General features: G+C 67.0%; 3 protein-coding genes across 4 annotated transcripts in view; 1 reads left to right on the top strand and 2 right to left on the bottom strand.

The window, feature by feature from the left end:
* On the bottom strand, positions 1-4,128 carry CHLRE_14g612250v5 (uncharacterized protein). Its single transcript, XM_001698924.2, has 7 exons — positions 3,839-4,128; positions 3,586-3,668; positions 3,165-3,367; positions 2,096-2,234; positions 1,624-1,765; positions 1,333-1,392; positions 1-1,102 (listed from the first exon to the last, which is right to left on the bottom strand). Exons 1-7 carry the CDS (start codon positions 3,958-3,960, stop codon positions 586-588), a joined length of 1,266 nt encoding a protein of 421 aa, XP_001698976.2. The 5' UTR covers positions 3,961-4,128; the 3' UTR covers positions 1-585.
* A 555-nt stretch (positions 4,129-4,683) lies between these two features.
* CHLRE_14g612226v5 (uncharacterized protein) lies at positions 4,684-6,449 on the top strand. The gene has a single exon (XM_043070010.1). It carries the CDS (start codon positions 4,801-4,803, stop codon positions 5,257-5,259), a length of 459 nt encoding a protein of 152 aa, XP_042916683.1. The 5' UTR covers positions 4,684-4,800; the 3' UTR covers positions 5,260-6,449.
* A 33-nt stretch (positions 6,450-6,482) lies between these two features.
* CHLRE_14g612200v5 (uncharacterized protein) overlaps positions 6,483-23,489 on the bottom strand; it is a 21,971-nt gene continuing 4,964 nt past the window's right edge. Inside the window, exons 9-30 of one of the 2 annotated variants that reach the window (XM_043070008.1) lie at positions 23,150-23,409; positions 22,681-22,849; positions 22,380-22,502; positions 22,129-22,203; positions 21,582-21,666; positions 21,165-21,280; positions 20,093-20,212; positions 19,691-19,832; positions 19,354-19,446; positions 19,023-19,060; positions 18,650-18,787; positions 17,784-18,101; positions 17,319-17,501; positions 16,842-16,937; positions 16,447-16,551; positions 15,678-16,180; positions 15,123-15,450; positions 12,853-14,745; positions 12,541-12,606; positions 12,217-12,357; positions 8,461-12,042; positions 6,483-8,210 (exon numbers count right to left, since the gene is read on the bottom strand). In XM_043070008.1, coding sequence (XP_042916682.1) covers positions 8,028-8,210; positions 8,461-12,042; positions 12,217-12,357; positions 12,541-12,606; positions 12,853-14,745; positions 15,123-15,450; positions 15,678-16,180; positions 16,447-16,551; positions 16,842-16,937; positions 17,319-17,501; positions 17,784-18,101; positions 18,650-18,787; positions 19,023-19,060; positions 19,354-19,446; positions 19,691-19,832; positions 20,093-20,212; positions 21,165-21,280; positions 21,582-21,666; positions 22,129-22,203; positions 22,380-22,502; positions 22,681-22,849; positions 23,150-23,409 — 8,757 coding nt within the window. In that variant the 3' untranslated portion in view covers positions 6,483-8,027. The remainder of the gene's footprint in view (positions 8,211-8,460; positions 12,043-12,216; positions 12,358-12,540; positions 12,607-12,852; positions 14,746-15,122; positions 15,451-15,677; positions 16,181-16,446; positions 16,552-16,841; positions 16,938-17,318; positions 17,502-17,783; positions 18,102-18,649; positions 18,788-19,022; positions 19,061-19,353; positions 19,447-19,690; positions 19,833-20,092; positions 20,213-21,164; positions 21,281-21,581; positions 21,667-22,128; positions 22,204-22,379; positions 22,503-22,680; positions 22,850-23,149; positions 23,410-23,489) is intronic. The other variant, XM_043070009.1, reaches the window with a different exon arrangement.

Below are 23,489 nucleotides of genomic sequence, written 5' to 3'. Positions count from 1 at the left end.
GAAGCCATGTATTCTATAACAACGCAGGACACAATTTTGAGGAGGGGGCACGGTAGGGCCGGACACGCATAAAAATGCACCACGCCTATGAAGTGTAGGTACCCAAGCCGTGAGCAACGTGTGCTTTGCCGCAATGTGCTCATGCTGAGCCGCTCATGCCCGTCTGGTGGGTAGCCCTGTCGCCCCAACACTGTACCCATGGTACCATCCATGCACGTGCATCCCGTTGCAACCATGCATACCGCGTGCAATCAATTGCAATACCGTAACCACAGGAACGTCAGAACCCAAGCCACACATGCCGCCACCCCACGCTTTCCATGGGTTCCATGGATGATACCGTCATGGCTAAGGCTAAGCACACTCTTAAGGTACACCCTACACCCTGCACCTAGGGCACATGCAATGCACAAAAAGTCGCAAGCCATAGCGCTTCACGCCTTGATTTCGCCTCCTCATTGCGAATCACCAATGCTGCACTAACCCAAAACAACCCTGCACGCACAAGCTCTCTGCCCTCCTGCTCCCCGCCAGACCTGCTTCCGCAGCAAAGCGTCCCCGGAGCCTCCTCGTCCCTACCCAGGCCTACCGCCCAGCTGTGGCTCGCAACGTGTGCCCCCGCACCCGGTTCTCCTGCGCCAGGCCCCCGTTCTTAACGAACTGCCCCACCCGCATCTCCGGCTTCCACGTCAGGAGCGCCTCCTTTGCCGGGTCCGCGTCGCCGGGCGTGTGCAGCTGCCGCCGCCCGCGTGTGCCGCGGTCGTCGAATGCCTTTGCGTACTTGCCCTGCTCGCCGTTGGACAGCGGCCGGTACTGCATGTGCGCGTACAGGTCGGTCCGCCCGTCGAAGGCGTTGGGCTTGGGCATGTCCGGCACGGACCGCTTCGTGCGTGGCCCCCAATCATCGCCCGCCGCCTCGCCGCGTATGACCTCGGCCGCGTAGGCGTCTGATGCGGGCGCCGGCGCGGGCCGCGTGTGGCGGCGCGGTGCGTCTGGCAGCGGCGTGCCAGCGGGCAAGGGCTTGAAGGTGGCGCCGTGGAGGTTCTGGCCCGCTGCCGCCACGTCCTCGACCGGCTTCTTGCCCCGCGCGGGGTCGATGAGGCTGCAGGAGAAGAAGGCAGCGCGTCAGAAAACAGGCCGCGAACAGCAGCAGGGTGAGCGATTCAATGTGACGCTACAGCTGGGACTGTGGCGTTGTCCAGGCTTGGATGCCAACATGTCTGGTTGACGGAATGCCCTGCCCTGCACACGCGAAGCCCACTCCCCACGCCCTCGCACGCCTTTTCGCCAGGTCACCCGCCCCCTGCTTGCCTCGCTCGCGAGCAAACCTACATGTTGCCACACCAGGCGTCTCCGTGTTTGTCTGCGCCCTTTTGAAGCAGCTCCAACCGCCTGTGAAGTAGGGCAAGGAAAGGATGTGAGCGGTGTATCAGGACCCCATAGGTAGGCAGCTTGCCTTCTCAAGCACGCCATTGGCAGCACCCCAATTGTCACTCAGCATAACACACAAACACCAATCCGACATCCGGACCCACACAACCCTGACGCGACTGCGCTGGCTACATACTCTGTTCCACTTAACCCACCTCTTCCGGCTCCCCCTGAACCTGTCGCCCCACCCACCTGGGGTCGTGCAGGATGTTCATGGTAAACAGCTCGGTCAGGTCCCGCCGGCCGCGCGACTGCTCCGGGCCGGGCGGGTGCGCCTTGCCGCGCGCCGGGTCGATTTTTTGGTGTCCCAGCCACGAATCGTCCGCGGGCATGCCTGTGTGTATGTGTATGTGTGTGTGTGTGTGTGTGTGTGTGTGTGTGTGTGTGTGTTTGGGGGGGGGGGGGTAAATACCAGCCCAAACTCGCCAAACCAACGGGGGGGTGAGCCGGTACGGCAAGAAGCAGCACGTGTTAGCAATGCCTACAACCTGTAGAGCACCAAGTGGTTTACCGAAGTCTGCCTCCTCGCAACCACATCAGGTGTTCAAACTAACACAGTCCCATGCGGCCATGCCCCATACCGCATCAGTAATATCTTTCTTTGTCGCCTATCATCGTTCGTGCTCTGTCGCACGTGGCCCTGATGTAAGCATTGCGCACTCGCCTGGTGATCGCGCATGCAGCACATCGAACAGGTCCCGCCGGCCTTTGGGGTCGGGGGGCGGCGCCACCGCGCGCTTTCCTTTCGTGGGGTCGATTTGCGGGTGGCCCACCCAGCTGTCCGTGCCGCCCGCCTCAGTCATCTGGGCGAATGTGGGAGGGGGCGCGCAGGGGCGTGAGCCATGGTGTTTGCAAGTTGAGAATCCATGTTTGACAGGGGGCAGCTGCGAAACAACCACTCTCCTATCTCTCCAGTGCTGCGGTGCAGCCGCAGCCTCGCCACTTTACACCCGGCCCGCGCCCAGCCACAAACCCTGACCGTATCCTTGTCAATCACGCGTTTCAACGCCCTGGGCTTCGCCAGGCTCCGGCTCTTTTCCCAGCGCCCGCCCCCGCCCCCGCCCCCGCCCCCGCCCCCGCCCCCGCCCCCACCCCAGCCCCAGCCCCAGCCCCAGTCCCCGTCCCCGTCCCCGCCCCCGCCCCCGCCCCCGCCCCCGCCGCCCCCGCCCCCCCTTGCCCCCGCCCTTGCCCCCGCCCCCGCCTCCACCCCCGCCCCAGTCCCAGCCCCAGTCCCAGTCCCAGCCCTTGCCCCAGCCCCAGCCCCAGCTTCAGCCCCAGCCCCAGCCCCCGTCCCAGCCCCAGCCCCAGCCCCAGCCCCAGCCCCAGCCCCAGCCCCAGCCCCAGCCCCAGCCCCAGCCCCAGCCCCAGCCCCAGCCCCAGCCCCCGTCCCAGCCTCAGCCCCAGCCCCAGCCCCGGCCCCAGCCTCAGCCCCAGTCCCAGCCCCAGCCCCAGCCCCAGCCCCAGTCGCAGCCCCAGCCCCAGCCCCGGCCCCAGCCCCAGCCTCAGCCTCAGCCTCAGCCTCAGCCTCAGCCCCAGCCCCAGCCCCAGCCCCTGTCCCAGCCCCAGCCCCAGCCCCATTCCCATTCCCATTCCCATTCCCATTCCCATTCCCATTCCCATTCCCATTCCCATTCCCATTCCCATTCCCATTCCCATTCCCATTCCCATTCCCATTCCCATTCCCATTCCCATTCCCATTCCCAACCCCAGCCCCACCGTGCAGTCCCACCCACCTGCAGTACGCCGTACAGCCCGTTCCGCCCATCAGCGCCGCGAGGCGAGCCAGGTCGGAGTCGGCCAGACCGCGTTGGCCCGGCCTCTGAGCTCCTGGGGTGCGGCTGCCCTGCCAGACCCTCTTGCTTCAGAAGCGAGACGTCGCCCCAGCCGTGCCGGGAGAAGCGGTCAGCCTGCGTCGCCGGGTCCAGGCGCACTTTGCCTGCGCACATGATGCGATGAAAGCGATGGTCACCATATGCACGCGTGCAACTGTGTGTGTGAGTAAGTTTGAAGGTTTCGGTGCGCGTGCAACTCGCTTTGAGTGACCCCCCGCAACATCGGGCAGGGCCGACAGAGTCGGGCCAAGAGTAAGGACAGGGCACAGGCACAACAACGGCTGCGTGAAAAGCACGCCACTGGACCCTGGCCCTAGCCTACCTTTGCCGTCCTCTCCGAGATCATTGTATGAGTATAGCGGGTGTCGCTCAGCTAAGAATGGCACATAGTTGGTGCGCGAGTACCTGAGGGGAGCGTAGGGGAGCAAGGCAGAGGGATGGTGTGTGATGGCCGAGCGCCAGGTTTGGGCCGCGGCTACATTATGCACATCTTGACGTCGATGTCTAGAGCATTTGCAATCACTATGTATGTCATCACTGCACGCCAAGGCCTGCGCATTGCACTTTGCACTCGCCTTTCAGGAACCCTCCCCGCGTCTTCAAGGGTGGAGTAAGATTTGCTTCCACGTGTTGTGCGGTATTGATTACAATCCTCGGCCCAGCTTCTGGGCCCGCTTTGGTGTGGCCGCTCGCTCATTTCTTAATATCTGGGCCTACAGCTCGTCTAGCAGCAATACATATATGTTTCAAGCTATGGTACCATGTACTGTTTGACTATTAAGTTCCAGGCAATGCGACAAAACTTCGATGATTATGAAAGCAAGGTTGGTCGTTTTAGGCTAAACGTTGTATGATTGCGTGTTGCAGTGTCCTGGGCAAGTGCTGTGAAAGAAACACCCAAGGGGGCAAGGTCCTTAACTACTGAACAATCGATGGCGCCCATGCCTTGCCTGATGTCGACCAGCCCTCATTGAGAGCTTACATTTCTCCCCCTTACCGCCGTCTCCCGTCGCCCCTGCCGGGGCCGGCGTCGCCTCAAGAGGCGGCCGACCGGTTTGCGGCGGCAGTGGCCCTTCTCCCCGCTGGCTGGGCTGCCGCCGCGCGTGCCGCCCAGCTGGCTCGGGGGCTTGCCGCCGCGCTGCCGCTCCCGGCGGCCGACATCGTGAGTGCTACGGCGGAGTCGGTGCGACAGGTGGTGCGGGGGCTTGGCTGGTTGCAGTGCGGGGGGCCGCCCATCCTGCTCACTGCCTACACGGTGAAGGCGGGGACCGTGCTACAAATGGCTCCACAGTTAGCCGCCCTGAAGGCTAAGCATTTGCAGTATGTGTGCGATGCGGGTGTGTCGGGGGTGGGGGCTGCCCTGGCGGCGGGGGCCTTCGTGTGCACCTTGGCCCGCTTGTGGTCGCTGAAATGGGAGAATCATCATAAGGAAGCACTGTGGCGTGTGGCCGCCAACGCTTGCTGGGCGTTTCCACGGCATGCTAGCGAGCGGGCGCGAGGCGTTGCTGTTGACCCGTGTTGGGCGTGTGGGGTTGACATGCAGGATGGGGACCGGCGTCACTGGTTTTGGGACTGCACTGTTGCGCTGTCCCTGCGGGAAAACATGGGAATGGCTATGGGTTTCGTGCCAGAGGATGCTCTAAGTGCCTTCTCTCGTGAGGAGTTGTGGTCGGTGCGCCCGCCTGCGGGGCTTGCGCCACCTGTGTGGGACGTGGTGTGTCTCGCTGCTATGTCTGCCCTGGACTTTGGTCGGCAGCGTATCGTTATGGCCGGGCTGGCGGCGCGAGCGAAGCTGCCGTCGGCCCGGGTGCTGAGCATTGGACTTGCCGTCGTAGCTGACTTCTGGGGTCGTCTCCAGACGTTTGTGACTTTGGGTATCAGGCCGAAGGGTTGGGACACTGTGCCGTCTGCGCATCCTTTCATCTCTCGGGCTGTTGGTGACGACATGGTTTTGCGCTTGCCGTATGACGCTGATTCCCCGCCTCCCTCGCCGTGAGAGGTTGTGCGTGGCTGGTGGCTTTGTGTGTGGGCAGGATGCACGCGTGGGCGACCGTTCTAGTACCTGGACGCTTGCGCCCTGGTTAGTGCGTGCGCTGTGCGTGTGTCCTGCGGCCTAGACGTTTCCCGGCACTTCTGTGCCTAGGCTTGTGACGTTGAGGCACAGCGGTGGGGCTCTGGCGGGTTGAGGCTTGGCTAGGACTCACTGTGCGCGGAGTCACACGGACTTTGCCCGCGGGAGGGTTTGCAGCAAAGTCGGGGTTGGTGGAGTCATGTTGGGCCCTGATAGCATGTGATGGCTCGGCGTCTTCGGATGCTGGGACTGTCCCCTCTGTAACATCCGCATTCTTACCGCGCTAGGTACAAGTTAGGCCCCTCTTGCGGTTGATGTGGCTCGCTTAGGCGTATTGGTGAGGTGAGGGGGGGTGAGGTAAGCTGTGGCGGTAGCAAGCAGGGCAGGTCTGGACACCGTACCAGTGTGTCACTAAAGAGGAGCCGAGCATGGGCTGCCTGCAGCAATTGAACGCGTGGCGAACATCGCTGCGCATCAGTCTTCCATTGTCGCACGGCGGCGTTGCAGGAGGCCATGCATGCCCCGATGTTGGCCACACCGCAATCACAGGTCAGCTCGCACGGCTGTAGACCATGAGACTGCATGTGTGCACGGGCGCTCGAGCAGTATGCTAGCACCTTGGCTAACGCAGTACACAGCCAGGAACGCGGCACGGGTTGGGGGAGAGAAACACTGACTGGGGCTGGACTGCTGATTGGAACCAAGGGGGGGGGGGTGCCACTTCCAGCACGAAATCGGAGGCTCTAGGACGCAGAGTGGGGGTGGGGTGGGGTGCTTGCACCCAAGAGCTTGTTCACGCCCTTGCGAGCATAATAGCTTATACATTTCAAGCTCGACGCTACGCCGCCCAAGCCATAGCGTAGCTTTGCTCACATCCCCAGAGGTATGCCGTATACCGTACGTGCCCTTAAAAGCGTGTTCTGGTTGCGACTGCTTGATGCAAGTCCTACTGCAAGCTGGCCGGCGTGATGCCGTGATCTTGGCAACCTGGCCCGCGCCGGCTGCAGGATGGACTGCAGGTTCACAGCGCCTACATGGATTGTTCATGACTCGTGTGCTGATAGCTGGCAGGTCCTTTGCAGCTGGTCCCGGCTGTGCTTGACATAGTTGTCCCCCCGCCCTCGCGCACACACAATACCTGGTTGACGCGAACATTGTTCTTACACAGGCACGGCACGGCATGGCGTGTCTGAGACTTGGCCCACGTCGTGCATCCGCACGGTCCCCTCACCACCAAGCTACTCGACGAGTGCCTGCACGACAGGCCCACAACTCAAGCCGGCAAACAAACAGAAGCCGCCCACGCCACCCACACCGCCGCTTACTGCACTGCACCATCGGCTGCGATGTGACTCTCCCCGCCCCACCACTCCCTACCGTACTACGGTAGGAGCAGGCTCGTCCACGTTTCATTGAAGGGGGATCACGTGGGCCCTTCATCGAAAGCTATGCAGCTTCTGTCACTGCCCTGCATGCGCCAGCATTATGAGCGCGTGCGCGGAGATTGTGTTGACGTAATAAATTGCACGCCCCTCCCTACTCACGCACTCTCTTGCACGGAGATTCTGCCGGCGTGCCCCACGCACGGGCCCCATGGGCGAGACTGGGCACACACGCATCGGCGCCCCCGACCGGAGAATGGGTGTGGCCCAACACAGACTGGGCTTCAAAACGCATGAAAGGCATTAAGGCATAAGGAACGAGATATGATAGGGCGTGTATGGAATCTAGGGGCTCAAAGCACGCGAGCAGTCAATACTTGCACGCAGATTTCCCACGAATGTGAGAGTGGCAATCCGAGCCAACCGGACCCGGTTGATACCATATGTACTCGTTCCGGGTACCGGTTTCCAACCACCCAAAAAGTTACCTAAATGTACTCATGTCGATACATGCCACAGTGCGGGGCCTCGCGCAGACAAAACTCTATCCGGAAAGCCCCTGGCCCTCAGCCATCACGTGCGCAGCACCTTGCACCCACTGGGCTTCAGAGCGCTCAAACAACGCTTAACAATCTTGGCGAGCAGAACGACCCGAAACCCATGCATACCGCACTCACAACAACGACTGACCTGTGCACATCATCATTGCCACCATCATCACCAACACAGCAGCTGAAGCCCGGCCAGCCGGTAATTGGCTACTCAAGCTGTGAGGCGTAGGCCTTGGCTGCCCAGAGCCATGAATCACGATTCTGACACCGCCCGAACACTCGTGCAACTGCCTGGTCTTAAATCCTAAAATGCCTTTCCCTCGCTGTGCAAATGTGTGGATTACGAACACCCCAGTGCGCAAGCAATGGTCGATGCAGTTTGGGTGAATGTATGCGCCCTTCGACGAGACTGCATTCCACCATACCACCAATGCAGCCCGTCTCCCAAGCAAGTTTGCCGAAAGCGCAGACTTTCATCCGTGTAGGTCCGTGTGTTCCATGAGCCTTCCAGGTTTCTTTCACACTGAGTGCCAGCGAGATTGCAACGCCAGCGGCACCAGCGGCGTAGCGCGAATGCACGTTCCCATGGGCGCAGCAGCCGCACAAAGAGGGGCGCGCACACACACACGCACCACGCATCATACGAGCACATGCACACGAATTTCATCACCCAGCCCAGCCGCGACCCGCACCACCTTTTCCGCACTCACAACCGATTGCGCGGCGGCACGCGGTGTTATCGGAGCCACGCCGGCCGGGCCTACTCCGCGCCCGCGTCGCCGTTCCGCTCCTTCCGACTGCCCGTGGAACGGCGCAAGCTGAAGCGAGAGCCGGGCGCACCGCCCTCGCGGGGCGCGCTTCCTTGCTGCTGTTGTTGCTGTTGTCGTGGGTGGGAGGCGCTGCCGGCGGCGAGCTCCTCAGTACAGACAGGGCCCGTAGGCATCTGTTGGGAAAGTGAACGCGTTGTTTGTCAGTCCTGCCACTCTGGCAGCAAAACTGTTTGGCACTTTGCACCTCTACACCCCCCCTAACACACACGCCACAACACAGCAGGTGCTATGCAGTGTGCGGTCTGCAAGGTCACGCTGCCTCTGCCCCTGCTACAGCAGCACACAAGCCGCTGGCCCCCTGCCCGCACCGCTCTCAATCGCGTTTCTTTTTCCGATGTACGACTCCTGCACTGCAGCACCCACCTGCGCCGGCACCGATGCGATTGGGTTGTCCAGTCCACGAGGGCTAAGCAACGAGGGGGTGGGCGGACCCCCAACCGCCGCCCCCGCCGCCGCTTCGGCCAGCGGGCCACGCCGGAGACTGACGTTCCGGCTGGGTGCGTTGGAGCCAACGCCGCCGCCCCCACCGCCGCCCCAACCGGCGGCGCCACCAACGACTTCTCCCATTCCGCCTCCACCGCCACCGCCGCCGCCAGGCTGCGGTGCGTATCCAGTTGCGCTGGCGTCTCCGTAGCCGCTCGCGCCCATATTGCCGTAGCCGCTGGCACCCACCTGGCCCAGGCTGGAGCGCCGCTCTCGCCGCCCGCTGAGCGTGCCTCCTCCTCCTCCTCCTCCTGCGCGGTTTGCGAGCGCCGACTCCGCCATCTCCAGCACCGCAGCCAGCGACGCCACGCCGCCCACGCCCGGCACCTGGCCGCCGTGCCGCAGCGAGGCCTGCGGCGTGCCCAGTCGTGAGTTCCCCCTGGAGCCAGCCCCGCCGGCGCCGCCGGCCACACCGGCCGCTGCTAGCGCCGCCACCACACCCGACGCCGGACCTGAGCCCGTCCCGCCGTGCCTAGCCGATGCGCCCGGCTGGTGGTGGTGCCCGCCATCTGCCTCCAATCCATCGTGGCGACCGAGCGATAGCAGCGCGTCCGTAGCCAGTCGCAGCCCCAGTATGATGCCCTTCGCAGCTGTGTGCGAGCCCTTGGCGGCGCTCGCCAGCTCGGGCGCCAGCTCGGCGGCGGCGGCGGTGGCGGCGGTGGCGCCGCGGGCGGTTGGCATGCCCACGCTGCCGCCGGTTGTGCTCGGGCCGCCGGCGGCGGCCGCGGCGACGCTGGACGCAATGGACACGGCGGTGAAGGGCGTGCCCAGCGGCGTAGCGGACGACTGGGCGCCGTCGGAATGGGCGCTGCCGTCGGCATAGCCCGCTGCCTGCGCGAACCGTGAGGGGCCGCTGGCAGCCGCCGCGCCGCCGGGGAACGGCGAGTCGGCTGCGGCTGCGGCGGTGGACCCCGTGCGCGGTGTCGCGGCGGTGGAGGAGTTGCGTCCGGAGTTGGTCAGCTCCGCCACAGGGCTCAGCACGCCGCCGTGGCCCATGCCTGACACCAGCGACAAGGTGGGGCCTGGCGGCAGGGAGTCGAACTCTGGCACGAACGGCCCGCGACCTAGCGCGGCGCGGCGGCCGCCGCTGCTGCGCTCGGCGCCGGCAGCACCAGGACCAACGGCTACGTTGCCGGCGGCGTTGGTGCTGGCGTTGGCGTTGGCGTTGGCTTGGCTGGCGGCAAACGCTGCGGCCGCGGCCGCCGCGGTAGCCGCGAGCTGCGCGTGCTGCTGTGCCAGGGACAGGGCGCTGGCGGGCGCGGAGGTTGACGGAGACGGCGCGCCGACTGGCGCCGACGGCGGAGCCACCGGCTGCTGCCCAGGCCCCGATGACTGAGAGTACTGGGAGCTGCCCTGGGCTGCGTCTACCAGGGGCTGCGACGAGGTCGCCAGGCCCACCACCGTCCCTGTGCTCTGAGCACTCATCATGCCGGGCGGAGCCACTGAGCTCGACGCCGCCGCCGCCATTGCCACCGATGCCGGGGCGTACGGGCCTGACTCCGACACCCGAGGCGACGCCCGCACGGTATGCGGCGGCGCCGCTAGCGTGGCGGTCGGCAGCGGGGCGCTAGCAGCGACGGCGGGGGCGGCTGCCGCGGCTGTGGCGGCGGCGGCGCCCCCGCCACCTCCCATACGTATCACGTTGCTGACCTTCTTCATGATGCGCGTGCGCAGCTTCTCGCGCTTGCCCGCCGACAGCGAGTGCGACAGGTCGCTAACAGACACCGCCGCGCCGTCGGCGCCCGCGCCGCCGCCGCCGCCGCCGCCCGGCGGCGGCAGCATCTGTGAACCCATAGGCGAGAGGCTGATGGACTGCGAGCCAGCAGTGCCGATGCTCACGGCGGCCAGCGAGCCGGCGCCGCCGCCTGGGGCCATGGCGGCCGCCGCCGCCGTCAGCGGCGACCGGAAAGAGGTCATGGGTGACATCAGCACCGGCGTCGGCACCTGCGAACCGCCGTGGCTCACCGGCCCGCCGGCCCCGGCGCCGCCGTACGACACCCGCTGCGACGGCGTGTGGCTGAGCGTGCCGGTGCCCTGCGCCGCCAGCCCCAGCGGCGACGGCGCCCCCGGCGTGAGGAACAGCTGTTGCGAAGTCGTGCTGATCAGGCCGCTAGCGGGGCCGCCGGCGCCATAGGCGCCGCCGCCGTACCCAGCATCCATGGCGCCGTGAGGGATGTGCACCACAAAGGACCCGGTTGCGGCGGTCCCGCCGCCGCCGCCGCCGCCGGCGGTGGCGACAGAGCTGCCGCCATACGAGGGCGTTGCGGCCGCCGCCACGGCCATAGCAATGGCATGGTCACCGCCAGCGGCCCCGGCGCCCGCATGGCTCAGCGTGCGGCTGTGGCGGCGGCTGGCGCGGAAGGAGGTGAAGAAGTTGTTGAGGCGGTTGGTGATGCTGCCGCGCCGCGTCGACTCAACCGCCAGGGGGCCGCCGGCGCCGCCGGCGCCGGCTGCGGAGGCTGCCGCCAGCGCGACTGGGTCGTGGGCCTGCGAGCGAGGCACGTACGAGAGCATGTGCGGCGACGGCGGTATGCCGGGCACCGACCACCGCGCGTCCGTCATGGCGGCAGGCGACAGCGGCGACGGCACGTTGACGGGGCCTCGTGGCATGGAGCCGAGACGGCCAATGGCTGCGAACGCCGAGCCCGCCGCCGCCGCCACCGTCACGGACTTGCTCGCCGCGTGCCGCGACGCGGCCGCCGTAGCCGCCGCCGCCGCCTGCATCGGCGCTGCCGCGCCAGCGGCAGCGCCGCTGCCGGTAATGACGCCGCTGCCAAAGCGCACCGCCGTCACCGCCGCCGCTGCCGGCCCGAGCGCCGCCGGCACCACGCCCACTGGCAGTTCCAGCTCATCGTCGTCAACGCCGCCGCGACCAGCATACGACCGACTGCTAGAGGCGCGTATCAAGGGCAGGCCGCGTGGGCCCATGCCCACCCGCCCGGCCATCACCATCACGCCACCGCCGGGCCCAAGCGCCGCGTCGTCGCCGCTGTCGCCGCTTGGCAGCACGCCTAGCCCGCCGCCGCCGCCGCCGCCGCCGCGGCCCAGGCCGCCGCCGGCGCTGACGCGCTGCTTCACCGATATGAACTTCCGCGGCTCCCTACCCGACGGCCCGCCCGCCAGCGACCGCAGCAAACTCCCGCGGCCAGAGGCGCCGCGGGCGGCGGCCGCGCCGGCGAAGCCGGTGCCGCCCGAGGCGGTTCCGGCGGCATAGCCGGCGCCGCCGGACAGCTGTCCAGCGGCGCTGCCGCCTGCGGCGCCGCCGCCGTGCTCGGCGGCGGACTGCAGCATGACGACGTAGGCGGCGCGGTTGGCCTGCACCTGCTCCAGCTGCGGCGCCAGGCCGGGCAGCAGCTCGGCGGCGCGGCCCCACAGCGGCAGCACCTCCAGCTGCATGCGCGGCACCTCCAGCAGCAGCAGATTGGCCACGTCGTCGGGCGACTCCTCGGCGCCGCCACCCTGCTGCGGGAGAGAGCGGGAGAGCGCGCATGCGAAGTGTGGGACGAGGAGGCGTGGTTTGACGTTTGGGAAGTGCTTGAGAGCGGGAGAGCCCAGTAGACTGCACCGCACTAGGCCTCATGTAAACAACGCCTCCCAGCAGTAGTCGCCCCGCAGCCCCCTCTCCCGCTGCCCTACCAGCAGTACGATGCTCCGCCTGCGGCTGGACACGTTTGCGGCCAGGCGGCTGGCGGCCCAGGCGCGGACGTCGTGGGCGCGCGCCAGCAGCAGCGACAGCGCCGTGCCCGTGTCCTTGACGTGCTGCAGCTCCGACCAGGTCTGTAGGGTTTGTGGTGGGGTGGACGGGGTTACAGTCATGATTAGTTAGGTGCGGTGGCGTACGGGTGGGGTTGTTTGCATCATCAGTGCCATCACCGGGTAGCAGCAAGACACACGTGAGCTGGGGTCGGGCGCAGGTGCGGTGGCGTACGGCAAGCACGTGCACCCGGTACGGCAACGCACCAGCAGCAGCAGGGCGCTGACGGAGGAGCGCAGCTCGGCCAGCTTGGCGGGGTCGCCCTCCGCGGCCTGCGGGCGGGAGAGAAGGGGGCACAAGCGGGGACAAGGGGGGCGCAGGGGAGCACAGGGAGTCAGCCCAATCCGGCGGGGGCACAGGGGGCACGGGAGGCGAACCCGACAATGGGCAGCGGAGGGGTCGTAGCCTCTGGTGGCCTAGCGTCGCCGACCCAATGTGTACCGTAGAAAGACACACGTCCAGGATCACTGTCCTGTCCCCCGCTCCTGTTGACCGCCCCCAACACCCTGCTGCCGTACCTGCAGCAGCGCCGGCAGACTCAGCGGCGACGGCGGCCCCCGTGCGTACGGGCTGTCCATCTCGCCCGTATCCATCTCGCCCGTGACTGAGCCGCTGCCACCCACGACACTGCCCGCCGCCGCGCCGCCATCCGCGGCGGCCGCGGGCGCGACTGTGGTTGCCGGCGCGCCAGCCGCCTTCGCCTGCTCGCCATTAGCGTCGGGGCCAGGTGACCCGTTGGCTGTGGCAGCGGCGGTGGTGGCGACGGCGGCCGCCGCCGCGTCCTCAGCGGTTGCTGTGGATGTGGCTATCGGCGTCGGCGGCTGAGGCAGCATCAGTAATGCATCCGCGGTGCTGGCCTGGAGCGGTGAGTGGCTGGCGTCGCCCGCGCGCGGCGTCCCTGCCTGCTCCGGCGTCCCTGCCTGCTCCGGCGTCGCCGCCGGCGTCACCGGCCCTGCCTTGACGGCGGCGGCGCCCGCTGCCGCGGCCGCCGCCGCTGCATTCAGCACCTCGGCCGTTCGAAGCGCTTCCGCTGTCGCTGTCGCCGCCGGCCCGCTCCCTGCCGCTGCCGCACCTCCTGGCGCCGGCGCGGGCGCCGGCGCCGGCTGCAGACCCGCCATGGCCAGCACGAGCGCGGACTGGTTCCGCACCGCCAGCAGGCTGACGACCGCGGCGCGAACGGCGGCGGCGTCCGCCGCCGGCAGTCCCGCCAGTATGTTACTCTCGCCAGACAGGATGTCATCGACCAAGCTGGCTAGGCGGCCCCGACGGGCGCTCATGCCGCGCGTGCGGCTGGGACCTGCAGCCGGCAGCGGCAGCGGCGATGGCGACGGTGCCGCCAGGGGTGCTTGCGCGGTGTTGGTGGCGTGGGTGGTCGTGGTGCCCGGTCCGGCGGCGGCTGCAGCACCCTGCGCGGCGGCGATGGCGGCGACGGCGCTGGAGGAGCTTGAGGCGCCAGAGGGAAGGGAGGAGAGGGTGGAGGCGGCCAGGGAGAGGTTGCGCCCCATGGCGGGCACAGCGGAGGGCCCGCGCATGGGCGGCAGCGGCATGCAGTCCTCGTCATCCACCCCGTCCGGACCAGCGGCGGCGGCCGGAGACGGCGACGCCAGCGCCTGCGGTACCGATGGCAAGGTCGTGATGCCGCCCGCCGCCAGGGCCGTGGAGCCCGAGGTGGAGGCGGGGGGCGTGCCGAGCTGCGGCAGCGGTGGCCGCGGCGGTGACGGCCGAGTGGGTGAGGGCCGCGACGGCGAGATGCGCGCCAGGCTGCCATTTGAGGACGTCTTGGAGGGCTGCGGCGGCAGAGACGCGCCGCCGCCGCTGCCTGAGCCGGCGCCGCTGCGCTGCCGTTTCGACTGAGCCTCATCGTCTGTGGACGCGCGGCCGCCGCCGGCATCTGCGGCGGCGGCGGCGCCCGCGGCGGCCGCGAAGGGGCTTGCCCGCCGCATGGAGGCGGCTTGGTGCGCCGCCGCCGCGGACGCCGCCGCCGCCACCACCACCGCGCGGTTGCTGCTGGCCAGACGGTGTACGGCCGGCTCAGAGGTGTGTTCACTAGGCATCGTCATCGTCAGCACCTGCCGCGAGAGTCCTCCGCCGCCTCCTCCCCCAGCCCCACCGCCGCCGCCCGTGCTGGCGTCGTCGTGCCGGCCCGACGGCGCCGCAGACGAGGCCGCAAAGCTGCTGCCGCTCAGGCCCGACCGCAGGCGGCCTTTGCTGCCGCTGAAGCTGGGAACGCCGCTGCCCAGCGCCGCCGGCGCGCCGCCGCCGCCGCCTCCGGGGGCTCCGGCCATGCCGCTGATGTGCTCGCCCTGCCGCACGATGTTGAGCAGGCAGGCGGCCAGGATGAGGGACAGCAGCTGCTGCGGCCCCAGCGCCGCCGCCAGCTCGGGGTGCGTGCGCAGCGTGGCATACAAGCCCTGTGGGGTGGGGTGCGGCGGTGGTTACGTGCGTGACTAACTAAGACGTGAAGGCGTAGCCAGGTAGGGGGAGGGTCAAAGGCATGGCACACAGGGCGTGGTTGGGGAGACAACACGGGTGTACGGACATTTCCAAAACGCATGACGGCATGCACAGTGCCCGATCCCCCAGTCCGCGTCCTCCCTCGCCAGGCCACCTCCTACCCGTGCTCTTCAGCCCCGCGCCGTAGCCCCGCGCGAGTGCCAGACTGTGCTGGCGACGTGTTGCTCGCCACCCACCCACCGCCGGTACCCTCCAGCCCCCCCTCGCTCTTTTACATTGGGTTCGGTTTAATTTTGGCTGGTGTCTAACCCCTCCCCTCCCTCCTTTCGCTCACCTGCAGCACGCCCACCGAATGCGCCAGGTTGAAGTACTGGCCCGCGCTCTGCTCCGCCGCCACCCGCACCAGGAAGGACACCAGCGCCTCGTCACTGCCCGCCCCATAAGCAGTGGCACCAGCAGTAGCAGTGGCAAGGGCCCCGCCAGAGATGCTACTGCCAGCTGCAGTGGCTGTAGCAGCGCCGGTGAGCGAAGGCATGTGGCCGGAGGCGGTGGCGGGCGCAGAGCCGGCGCCGCCCAGCGCGGCTAGCACGGCGGCGCACGGCCCGGGGCCGGCGACGGCGCCGCAGTGGCGCCACAGCGCTGCCAGCACGTCGCGGACTTGCCTGCGCGTGCACGTGCGCCCGCCACGTGGTTCAGTCCTAGCAGGGTTCCAACTTCCAAGTCAAGCGTACTCTGCAAGCTGCTAGCGTTGATGACCCGTCAAGGAGGCGCGCTGCAATACATCTTGCAAGACACATAAGTGCAAACGCGGAACGCACCCAAGCCACGGCCACCGCAATCCCACCGCACGCCTGCTCCACCCTTTCTCCCTCCCTCGCCCCTCCCTCACCCCATGAGCTCCTCCTGCTTCAGCGCCCAGGGGTTGACCCGCAGGTCCATCAACGCCCCACTGCCGCGCCGCGCCACCCCCCGCAGCCGCTGTCGCGCCACGCTCGCCGGCAACGACGCCACGAAGCTCAGGCTGCCGCCCGCCAGCAACCCGCCGGCGCCGCCGGCGCCCGCCGCCGCCGCCGCCAGCAGCATCTCGCCGCGCCGCCGCATCAGTAATAGCCCAACACTGGCGGCGGCGTCTCGCAGGGACTCCTCGTCGGCGGCGGAGAAGGGCACAATGTGCCGCTCGCCCTCCTCCGCGCTCTCGTCCCAGCTCGTCCAACGGTTTACCGCAACGATAACCGCCACGACGTCGGCGGCTGGCCCCGTCTGGTCGCGCGGCGCGAACTGGTCTCCGCCGCCGGCTGCGGCGGCGGCGCGGTGGGCTGCGCGCGGCCCGTAGGGGCTGGAGAAGACTGGCACGCACATCATGGATTTGCTGGTGTAGCCTGCCGGCAGCTCCTGAGAGACAGGAAGGAAAGAGGAGGATAACGCGGATGAAGGAGTTGAGGGGCTTCGTATGTGCCCAAGACCAACGGGTGGGTGCCATCGCCAGCGATAAGCCGGGTGAACTCATCCGAACAGCCATGGTCCTCACGCCGCCTGTCCCTGCCGGATCCCTCAGTCCATTCTGCCCGCTTCCCTTCCCTTCCCTCCCCCAGGCCCGCGTCTCTACCCCAACATCCACGCCCAACACCCCCAGCCCCTCCCTGCCCTCGCCCACCCACCTCCAGCTCCGTGTTGAAGTCCGGCGCCGCTGCCACGTCGCCCACGCGCACCACACCCGCCCGCCGCACCGCGCACCCAGCCAGCGTGCCGTCCAGAGGCAGCGTCTGCAGCCGTCCAGGAGGCAGTGAGAGGGAGGCCGGGAGAAGGAGGTTACGAGAGGGGGATGGAGGTTTGCGTGACCGAGCCTGAACGACATGCGCATGCGCCTGTGTGTAGGCAGAGCGGAGCGGAGCACCGTGGGAGCCGTGTACGGGCCTTTGCAGTTTTGGCCAACCACCCGCCTCAGCTACATGCCTCCTTGCCACCCCTGCCCCTGCCCCTACCCCGCCTGTTGTCTTCCACCTGCCTTCCGCCTGTTTCCCTCCTCCCTTGTAGCCCGCCCGCACGCCCTCACCCTGTTTGCGTCCGCCACGCTGTGCCTGCTGGCGGGCCACAGCTGCCCCCGCGCGTGGTCCACCACATACAGCTTGATCACGTCGCACTCGATGACCTGTGGGGCCCGGGGGACATTGCGTTCATCAGCCACAGTCGGGAATCTAGTCAGGAGATGCCTGGACACAGCGCAACCAGGGTGGGCGCAGCAAGCAGTCAAGGCGGTGTGGCGAGGGGGCCATTGGCGACGCCACGCGACGCCACGCCGCGCGGCGCGGCGCTCGCGCCTGGGTCACGTAGGTGGCCGCTGCGGTGCTGCACCCGCAAGTACACAGTCACGAACGCCGACAGTGAACGCCCGGCCCCGCAGCCCCCCGCTGTGGTCCGCTAGTTTGGCTTGGCTTGATTTTGCTTGGGCTGGTATCTACAGCCCCCGCAGCCCCCCGCAGCCCCCCGCAGTCCCCCTGCAGCCGCCCGCCGCCCCCCCTCTGGCACGCGCCTTGTACAGGGCGTCCAGGATGCAGGTGAAGGTGTCCCTCAGCGTCATGTTGGGCGCCTCCAGCACCCGCCCGTACAGCTTGAGCAGCATGTCGCGCCGCACGCCCGCCGCCTTCTCCGCCGCCGCGCCGCCGATCACGGCGCGCGCAATGCCCAGCTCCTCGTGCATGTGCACCGCCAGAGCCTGCGGGGGCGGGCGGGTTGGGGGTGGTGGGGTGTTGGGGGTGTTGGGGTTAGGGTGCGGTGGGGTGTTGGGGGTGTTGGGGGTTGAGGGCGTCGGGGGTTGGGGGCGTTGAGGTGCGTGGGGTGCGTTCAGGAGCGTGGCGGCGTGTCGGATGAGGTGCATTGGGTGCATGCTGCTGCATTGGTTGGAATAACACCGTGGCGCGTTATCCCAAATTGAAGAGAATCCCCGTCAGGGGCAGCACGGCGCGCGAAGCAAGCAGCACACCCGCCGCCCACCCACCTTGAGGTCTGACGGCGTCGCGTGGGTGAGCACCAGCTGCTTGAACGCCGCCGTGCCCAGCCCCGCCGCCAGCCGCGGCACGACCACGCCCGCACCCGCCACCGCCTCCGCAGTCGTGGACACCGCCTTGCCACCGGCGCCGGCGCCACCTCCGGCGCCAGCTGCGGCGGCTGCGCCGCCCGGCGCGGCGGGTGAGGCGAGGCCGGCGGCCGCCGCCGCGGCTGCGGCGGTGGCCTCATCCAGCGACTTGAGCAACTTGCACAGCTCCTCCTCCTCCGCCAGGAAGGAGTTGCGGGCAGTGGTGTGGCGCTCCATGGCCTGTGGGGAGTGGGTTACATGCATGATTACGGTAGCTAAGAAAATGGTAGATGGCAGTCAATCTTGACGGAACAGCAGTCTTTACCGACGATGTCGGGGGGGGGGGGGTTGCAAGCTTGAAAACATTGGGAACATGATATTAGCACGGGGACCAGGGGACAGCAAGTGAAAACGTTAGGCGTTGCAAGGTGAGTGGTTGCGGCCTGTGAGGAGTGGGCGGGGGCGCGTTAAAGGCGGTGGTGGGAGGCGGCGGGTGTGCGGTGATGAGGAGAAAAGGTGCAGCATCAGGAGGCGGACGGGAGCACCGGTAGTGGGAGTGTGGAAGAGGAGCAAGGAGCCCAGGGTGTGGGTGCGGAAGTGCCGAGAGCACGCACGCAGGGCAGCGCGAAGGCACCAGGGCGAGCAAACTCGACGACGGAGTTGCATGGTGCTGGTGTTTGCGTGTGTGTGTGTGTGTGTGTGTGTGTGTGTGTGTGTGTGTGTGTGTGTGTGTGTGTGTGTATGTGTGTATGTGTGTGTGTGTGTTCTGTGTGCGCCGTGCCCCGCACCTTTTTGAACTGCGGGCTGGTGAGGAAGGCCTCCCGGTCCATGGCCTCGCCGCCGCCGCCCGGGCCGCCGCCCAGTGGGCCCGCGTGTCCGGACGCCGCGGCGGCGGTGGGCGAGTCCGGCCGGCCGCCGGCCGTCAGCTGCGTGCGGGGAGGCAGCGCAGAGGCAGGCAGGTCAGGCAGGGCGGCGCAGGAGGTGGAAAGCCGCCAGCGCGAGCAGGCCGCTGCTTTCGCTGTTCTTGCCGTGCTTACCCCGCCTATCCGCATGCCACCTACGTGACGCCTGCTGGACTGCGCCCTGCATGCCCTCACTCCCCTCCCCTCCCCTCACTCCTCCCAAGCCCTTCACTCCCCCTCAACCCTCAACCCCCCTTACCTCGCGCTCTAGCAGGTACGTGACCATCTCGCCCTTGCCTGCACGTGGCGAGCGAGCGAGCGAGCAGGCGAGCGCGTGTGTGTTTGTTGATGTCTATGATCCAGCATTTAGACCCGCGTGCGCATGTTGCTCGTGTGCAGGGCTGCGGGCACAGCAAAGCATGCGCGAGAGGCCGTGCGGAAGCTGACCGAGCTTGCGCGTGCAGCAGGACCCCTGCCCTGCCCCTGCGACTGCCAACCGCGGGCTCCGGGGTACACCGTGCGGCAGCGTCCACCCTCCCCCCCTGTGCTTTCCTGATACCATGGGGGGAGGGGGGCCACGCGCGCCTCACCTTTGACCGCGATCTTGCCGCGGACCTTGCACGCATACTGCTCCTTGATCAGCTCGTAGGTGGTCCAGCTGAGCTGGATCTCACCCGCAATGCCTGTTTGTGTGGTATAGAAAACACAGGTTGGGGTGGGTGTGTTTGTGTGTTTGTGCACATATTTTGAAAACACAGATTAAGAGGTGCGCGACAGGAGCAGCTTCAGCCGTTGTTCTTTGCCGGTCGCCAGCAACGTGCCCGGCCACCCGGCAACCAGCGGACGCGAGGCCCAATGCTCCGCATGCCCCGGTCCTCTACCGTGCCGTGCCGGGCCGCGGCTGCTGCTCCTCGCCGCCTGGCTCACCCGTGCTCTCCATGCGGCTGGCTGTGTTGCAGGTGTCTCCGAACAGGTGCCAGCGCGGGTTCTTGAACCCCACCACCCCGGCCGTGACGCTGCCGCTGTGCATGCCGATGCGCACGTTGATCTCAGGCTCGCCGCTGATCTCCTGCGTGTGTCCAGAAGCGCGAAGAAGACCAGAAAGACAAACACAGTTTGGGAGAGGTCAGTAGTCCTGCAGCGGATGGTGACAGCGATAAGCGCCATCGCAACGAGTGAAACAAGCGGCCTGCATGACCTGTGTCGGATGAACTGTTGATGCGGACCACACGGAGCCTCAAGCAACCTTCCCGACCGCGCCGCCACCCCGCCGCCACCCCAACACAGCCCAAACCCTGCACCAAACCCTGCACTCCAGCCGCGCCGCACCTGCAGCAGCGGCACGCAGGCTCGTATCTCCAGCGCCGCCGCCGCCACCCGCAGGGCGTGGTCCATGCGCTCCTCCGGCGCGCCGCCCACCAGCATGTAGCTGTCGCCGATGGTCTCAACCTGGGGGGGGGGAGGAGGAGGTGAGACGACATGAGAGGGGGTTGCATTGCAGGGGTGATGTTTCTGGAACGAGTGCCAAGTGCCAAGCGGCCGCACCGGGCACAGACTACGTGAACACACACAAATCCACCCTTTCCCTTTGCGCGTTCCTGCCACACAAACGCACACACACACGCACACACACACAACACACACACACAAACACACACACACACACACACACACACACACACACACACACACACACACACACACACACAGAGAGAGAGCGGGGAGCGGGAGGCCAGCTCCCGCCAGCCCACGGCGACGCATAAACACCCACCCCCGTGATACCAGCCTGCATCTAGAGCATCTTGCGACTCTGCAACCGCCGCCCGCCACGCCCCCATGCAACCCCCGGCCCCGTTAAGGTTGCTTGCCGCACTCGCTCGCCCTCTTCTCCGGGTCGCGTGATACTTAATAGGCGGGCTTTTGCGCGTTAGCTAGGTCGCTTGATGCACGCCGCCCCACTTGTCGCCTTTGCCATTTGCCTGCCCGTGACACTGCCGCGCTGCCGCCCTTTGCCCTCGCTTCCTCTGTCGCCCGTAGGTGAGCTCGACTATGACCAGCGGGCGGGAATATGGGACTTAGGCGTGCTGGGTAAACGTTGTAGCGCGCCCAGGGCGCGGCGCATACAATGCATATGGGTGCCACTCGGGGTCAGATCGTTCGTCGATCGCCCGAGAGGGTTACAGGCTTTTCGCGGGTAAGTATGACTACCGGGGTCGACGCGGCAACACGACGCTCGGTATTGGGTAGGTATCCGTAAGTAACTCCGGCGCCGCTTGGGCGGGCTTCGTTTTGTTGTTTTTTTCTAACACACACACACACACACGCACACACACGCACACACGCGCTGCGCCGTGCCGTGCTGCCACTGCCGCCGCGCCGGCGGCGCCCGGGGCCCACCCACCTTGTACAGCCCGTACTTCTCCACGATCTCGTCGAACACGGTGTACATGTTGTTGAGGTGGCGCATGGCGTCCTCGGCGCTGATGCGGCTGGACAGCGTGGTGAAGCCCACGATGTCTGGGGGGGTGGGTGGGGCAGGGATGGGGGGAGGGAGGGAGTGCAGGGAGGGAGGGCGGGGTAAGAGGGTCGGGGGTGAGGGCGGGGGACAGGATAGAAGACGGGCGTGGCGTGAAGATGTGTGTGGCGTGTGCGCAGCCCACTTTTCCCTTGGCTTGAGTGGCGTGTAAACGCAGTCAGGCAGGGGCTGGCGATGCAGGGACCCCGAACGTGCGAGGGACCAAGACGCGGCGCCGTGCCAGGTAGGTTCCAAGGGAATGCGGTGCAGATGCTGGGAATCCTACGACAAGCCCCAACTGACCCGTGAACAGCACGGTGGCGTGCTGGAAGGTGTCCGCGATGGTTTGAGCGCGCTGCTCCGGCCCCGCTTCCCACCACCGCAGCTCCTGCAGGGTGAGACGGGACGCAGGCGCGTCAGGCAGGCCGCCAGGCAGGGGCTCGGGGCCCCCAGTACCGGCTTCTACTCAAGCCCGCCTCGGTGCGTTGCCACCCCGTCTCACGCCCCAATCCGCTTACCAGGCGGGGTTCGCCTCACCAATGCAAGTACGCCCCACCAACCCTGCGGCCCCACACCACTTCCGTATCGTCAAACACACCATCGTTCCGGTGTCATGGACGGCTGCCCCCGTACCCCAGCCACCTCTCCTCCTCTTCCCCCCTGTCTTGTCATGCGTTTTGGTGTCTCTGGCTTCTGACTGAGAATGGTAAAAACACCCTCCCACCCTTTGGTACTAGATGCTGGCGCTGACGGTGTAGTGCCCGCTGTTCCCACTGGACGTCGGCACTTCATACTTGTGACGCAATCAATCTAATCATTCCGTTCTCCGCATGCACTGCTGGCCCCGCACCTTGAGCCTGAGCGCTATCCGCGGCGGCACCATGCTGTTGAGCAGTGTGTCGCTGATGCGCGCCTCCTCCTCGGCCTGCAGGTGGAGCCGGAGGTGAGAGGCAGCGGGCGAGCCGCCGGCGGATGAGGCGAGGAGGCAGGCGGGGGCACACCCAGCTCCGCACCTCACACACCACCAGCCCCCGGACCAGCCCACAGCCGCCACCACGACCCCCAGCCCCACGCCCCCACGCCCCCCAGCCCGCACCCCACCTTCCACCGCGCGTTGTCGATCTCGTTGACCAGTCTGCTGACGTAGTTGGCGAGTAGGTCGGTCTCGGGCGGCTTTCGCACGTGGGGGCCCTCGCTGTCGTTGTCGCCGCCGTCCACACCCACCTGCGGAGGCGGAGCAGGGGCGTGCCGGGTGGAGGGCGCGCCGTGAGTCCGGCAGGTTGAGGATTCGCACACTCCACACACTTCGCAGTTGCACGGTGGGGCAGTACGACGGACCGCCGTTCCCACCGGCACGCCACGCTCCCCAAACCCCACAGCCCACCCGCCCTCCCGCGCGCACCATGATCATGCGCTTGAGGTATTTGAGCATGGTCTCGATGGGGATGATGACGTAGGTGGTGGCGTCCTTGCCGAAGAAGAATGCCGACAGGCCCAGCGCCAGGATGATGATGGTGGTGAGTGACAGGTTGAGCGCCGCATTGACCTGCACCGTGTTGGTGACGTCGTACCTGCACGGGAAAGAGGAGGCAGGCAGGCGTCGAAAGGGGCCGGCGCGGGAAAAGCTGAGAGCGCGAGCGCAATGGCAAACCGCGACGTTTCCGCGGGCGGGAATGGCCCCTGCTACAGCTGATTTGATGCGTGCCTTGCGCGTGAGAAAGGGCCCCATCACGCGCCCAACTCCCCTTTCCGAGGCTCTTCCACGCGCCTGCGACTATTCTCTGTCCCCTCCCTACCAGCTCCTCCCCCCCATTGGGTCCGGTTTAGTTTGGCCTGGTATCTATAAAGCCCCCCTAACCCCCCAAACTCGCCAGATGTTGCTCCAGTTGCTGGGGAAGTTGCAGTCCTGCTCCTCCGGCCCCACGTAGGCGATGCACTCCACCTCGGTGCGCAGCTGGTATATGAGGCGCATGTTTGACCGGCCGTACTGCATGAAGTCAACGATGCTGCCGTTGCCCGCCGTGGCGTTTAGGTACGACAGCAGCAGTATGGGGTACGGCGCGTCGTCCACGAACGCCTCAGGTGTCATGACGCCGTACGACAGCAGCTGGATGCGCGAGTAGTCGGCGGCCTGGGGAATGGATAGTCGGAAGGGGGGTTGCAGAGTTGCGGAAAAGGATTACAGCACCTTGTACAGCGGGTACAAACACA

Source organism: Chlamydomonas reinhardtii, chromosome 14 (genome assembly GCF_000002595.2).
Source record: "Chlamydomonas reinhardtii strain CC-503 cw92 mt+ chromosome 14, whole genome shotgun sequence".
In the NCBI taxonomy this organism is placed as follows: Eukaryota; Viridiplantae; Chlorophyta; class Chlorophyceae; order Chlamydomonadales; family Chlamydomonadaceae; genus Chlamydomonas; species Chlamydomonas reinhardtii.
Note: the sequence above shows the minus strand (reverse complement) of the source record. Positions and strands in the feature narration are given on the sequence as shown.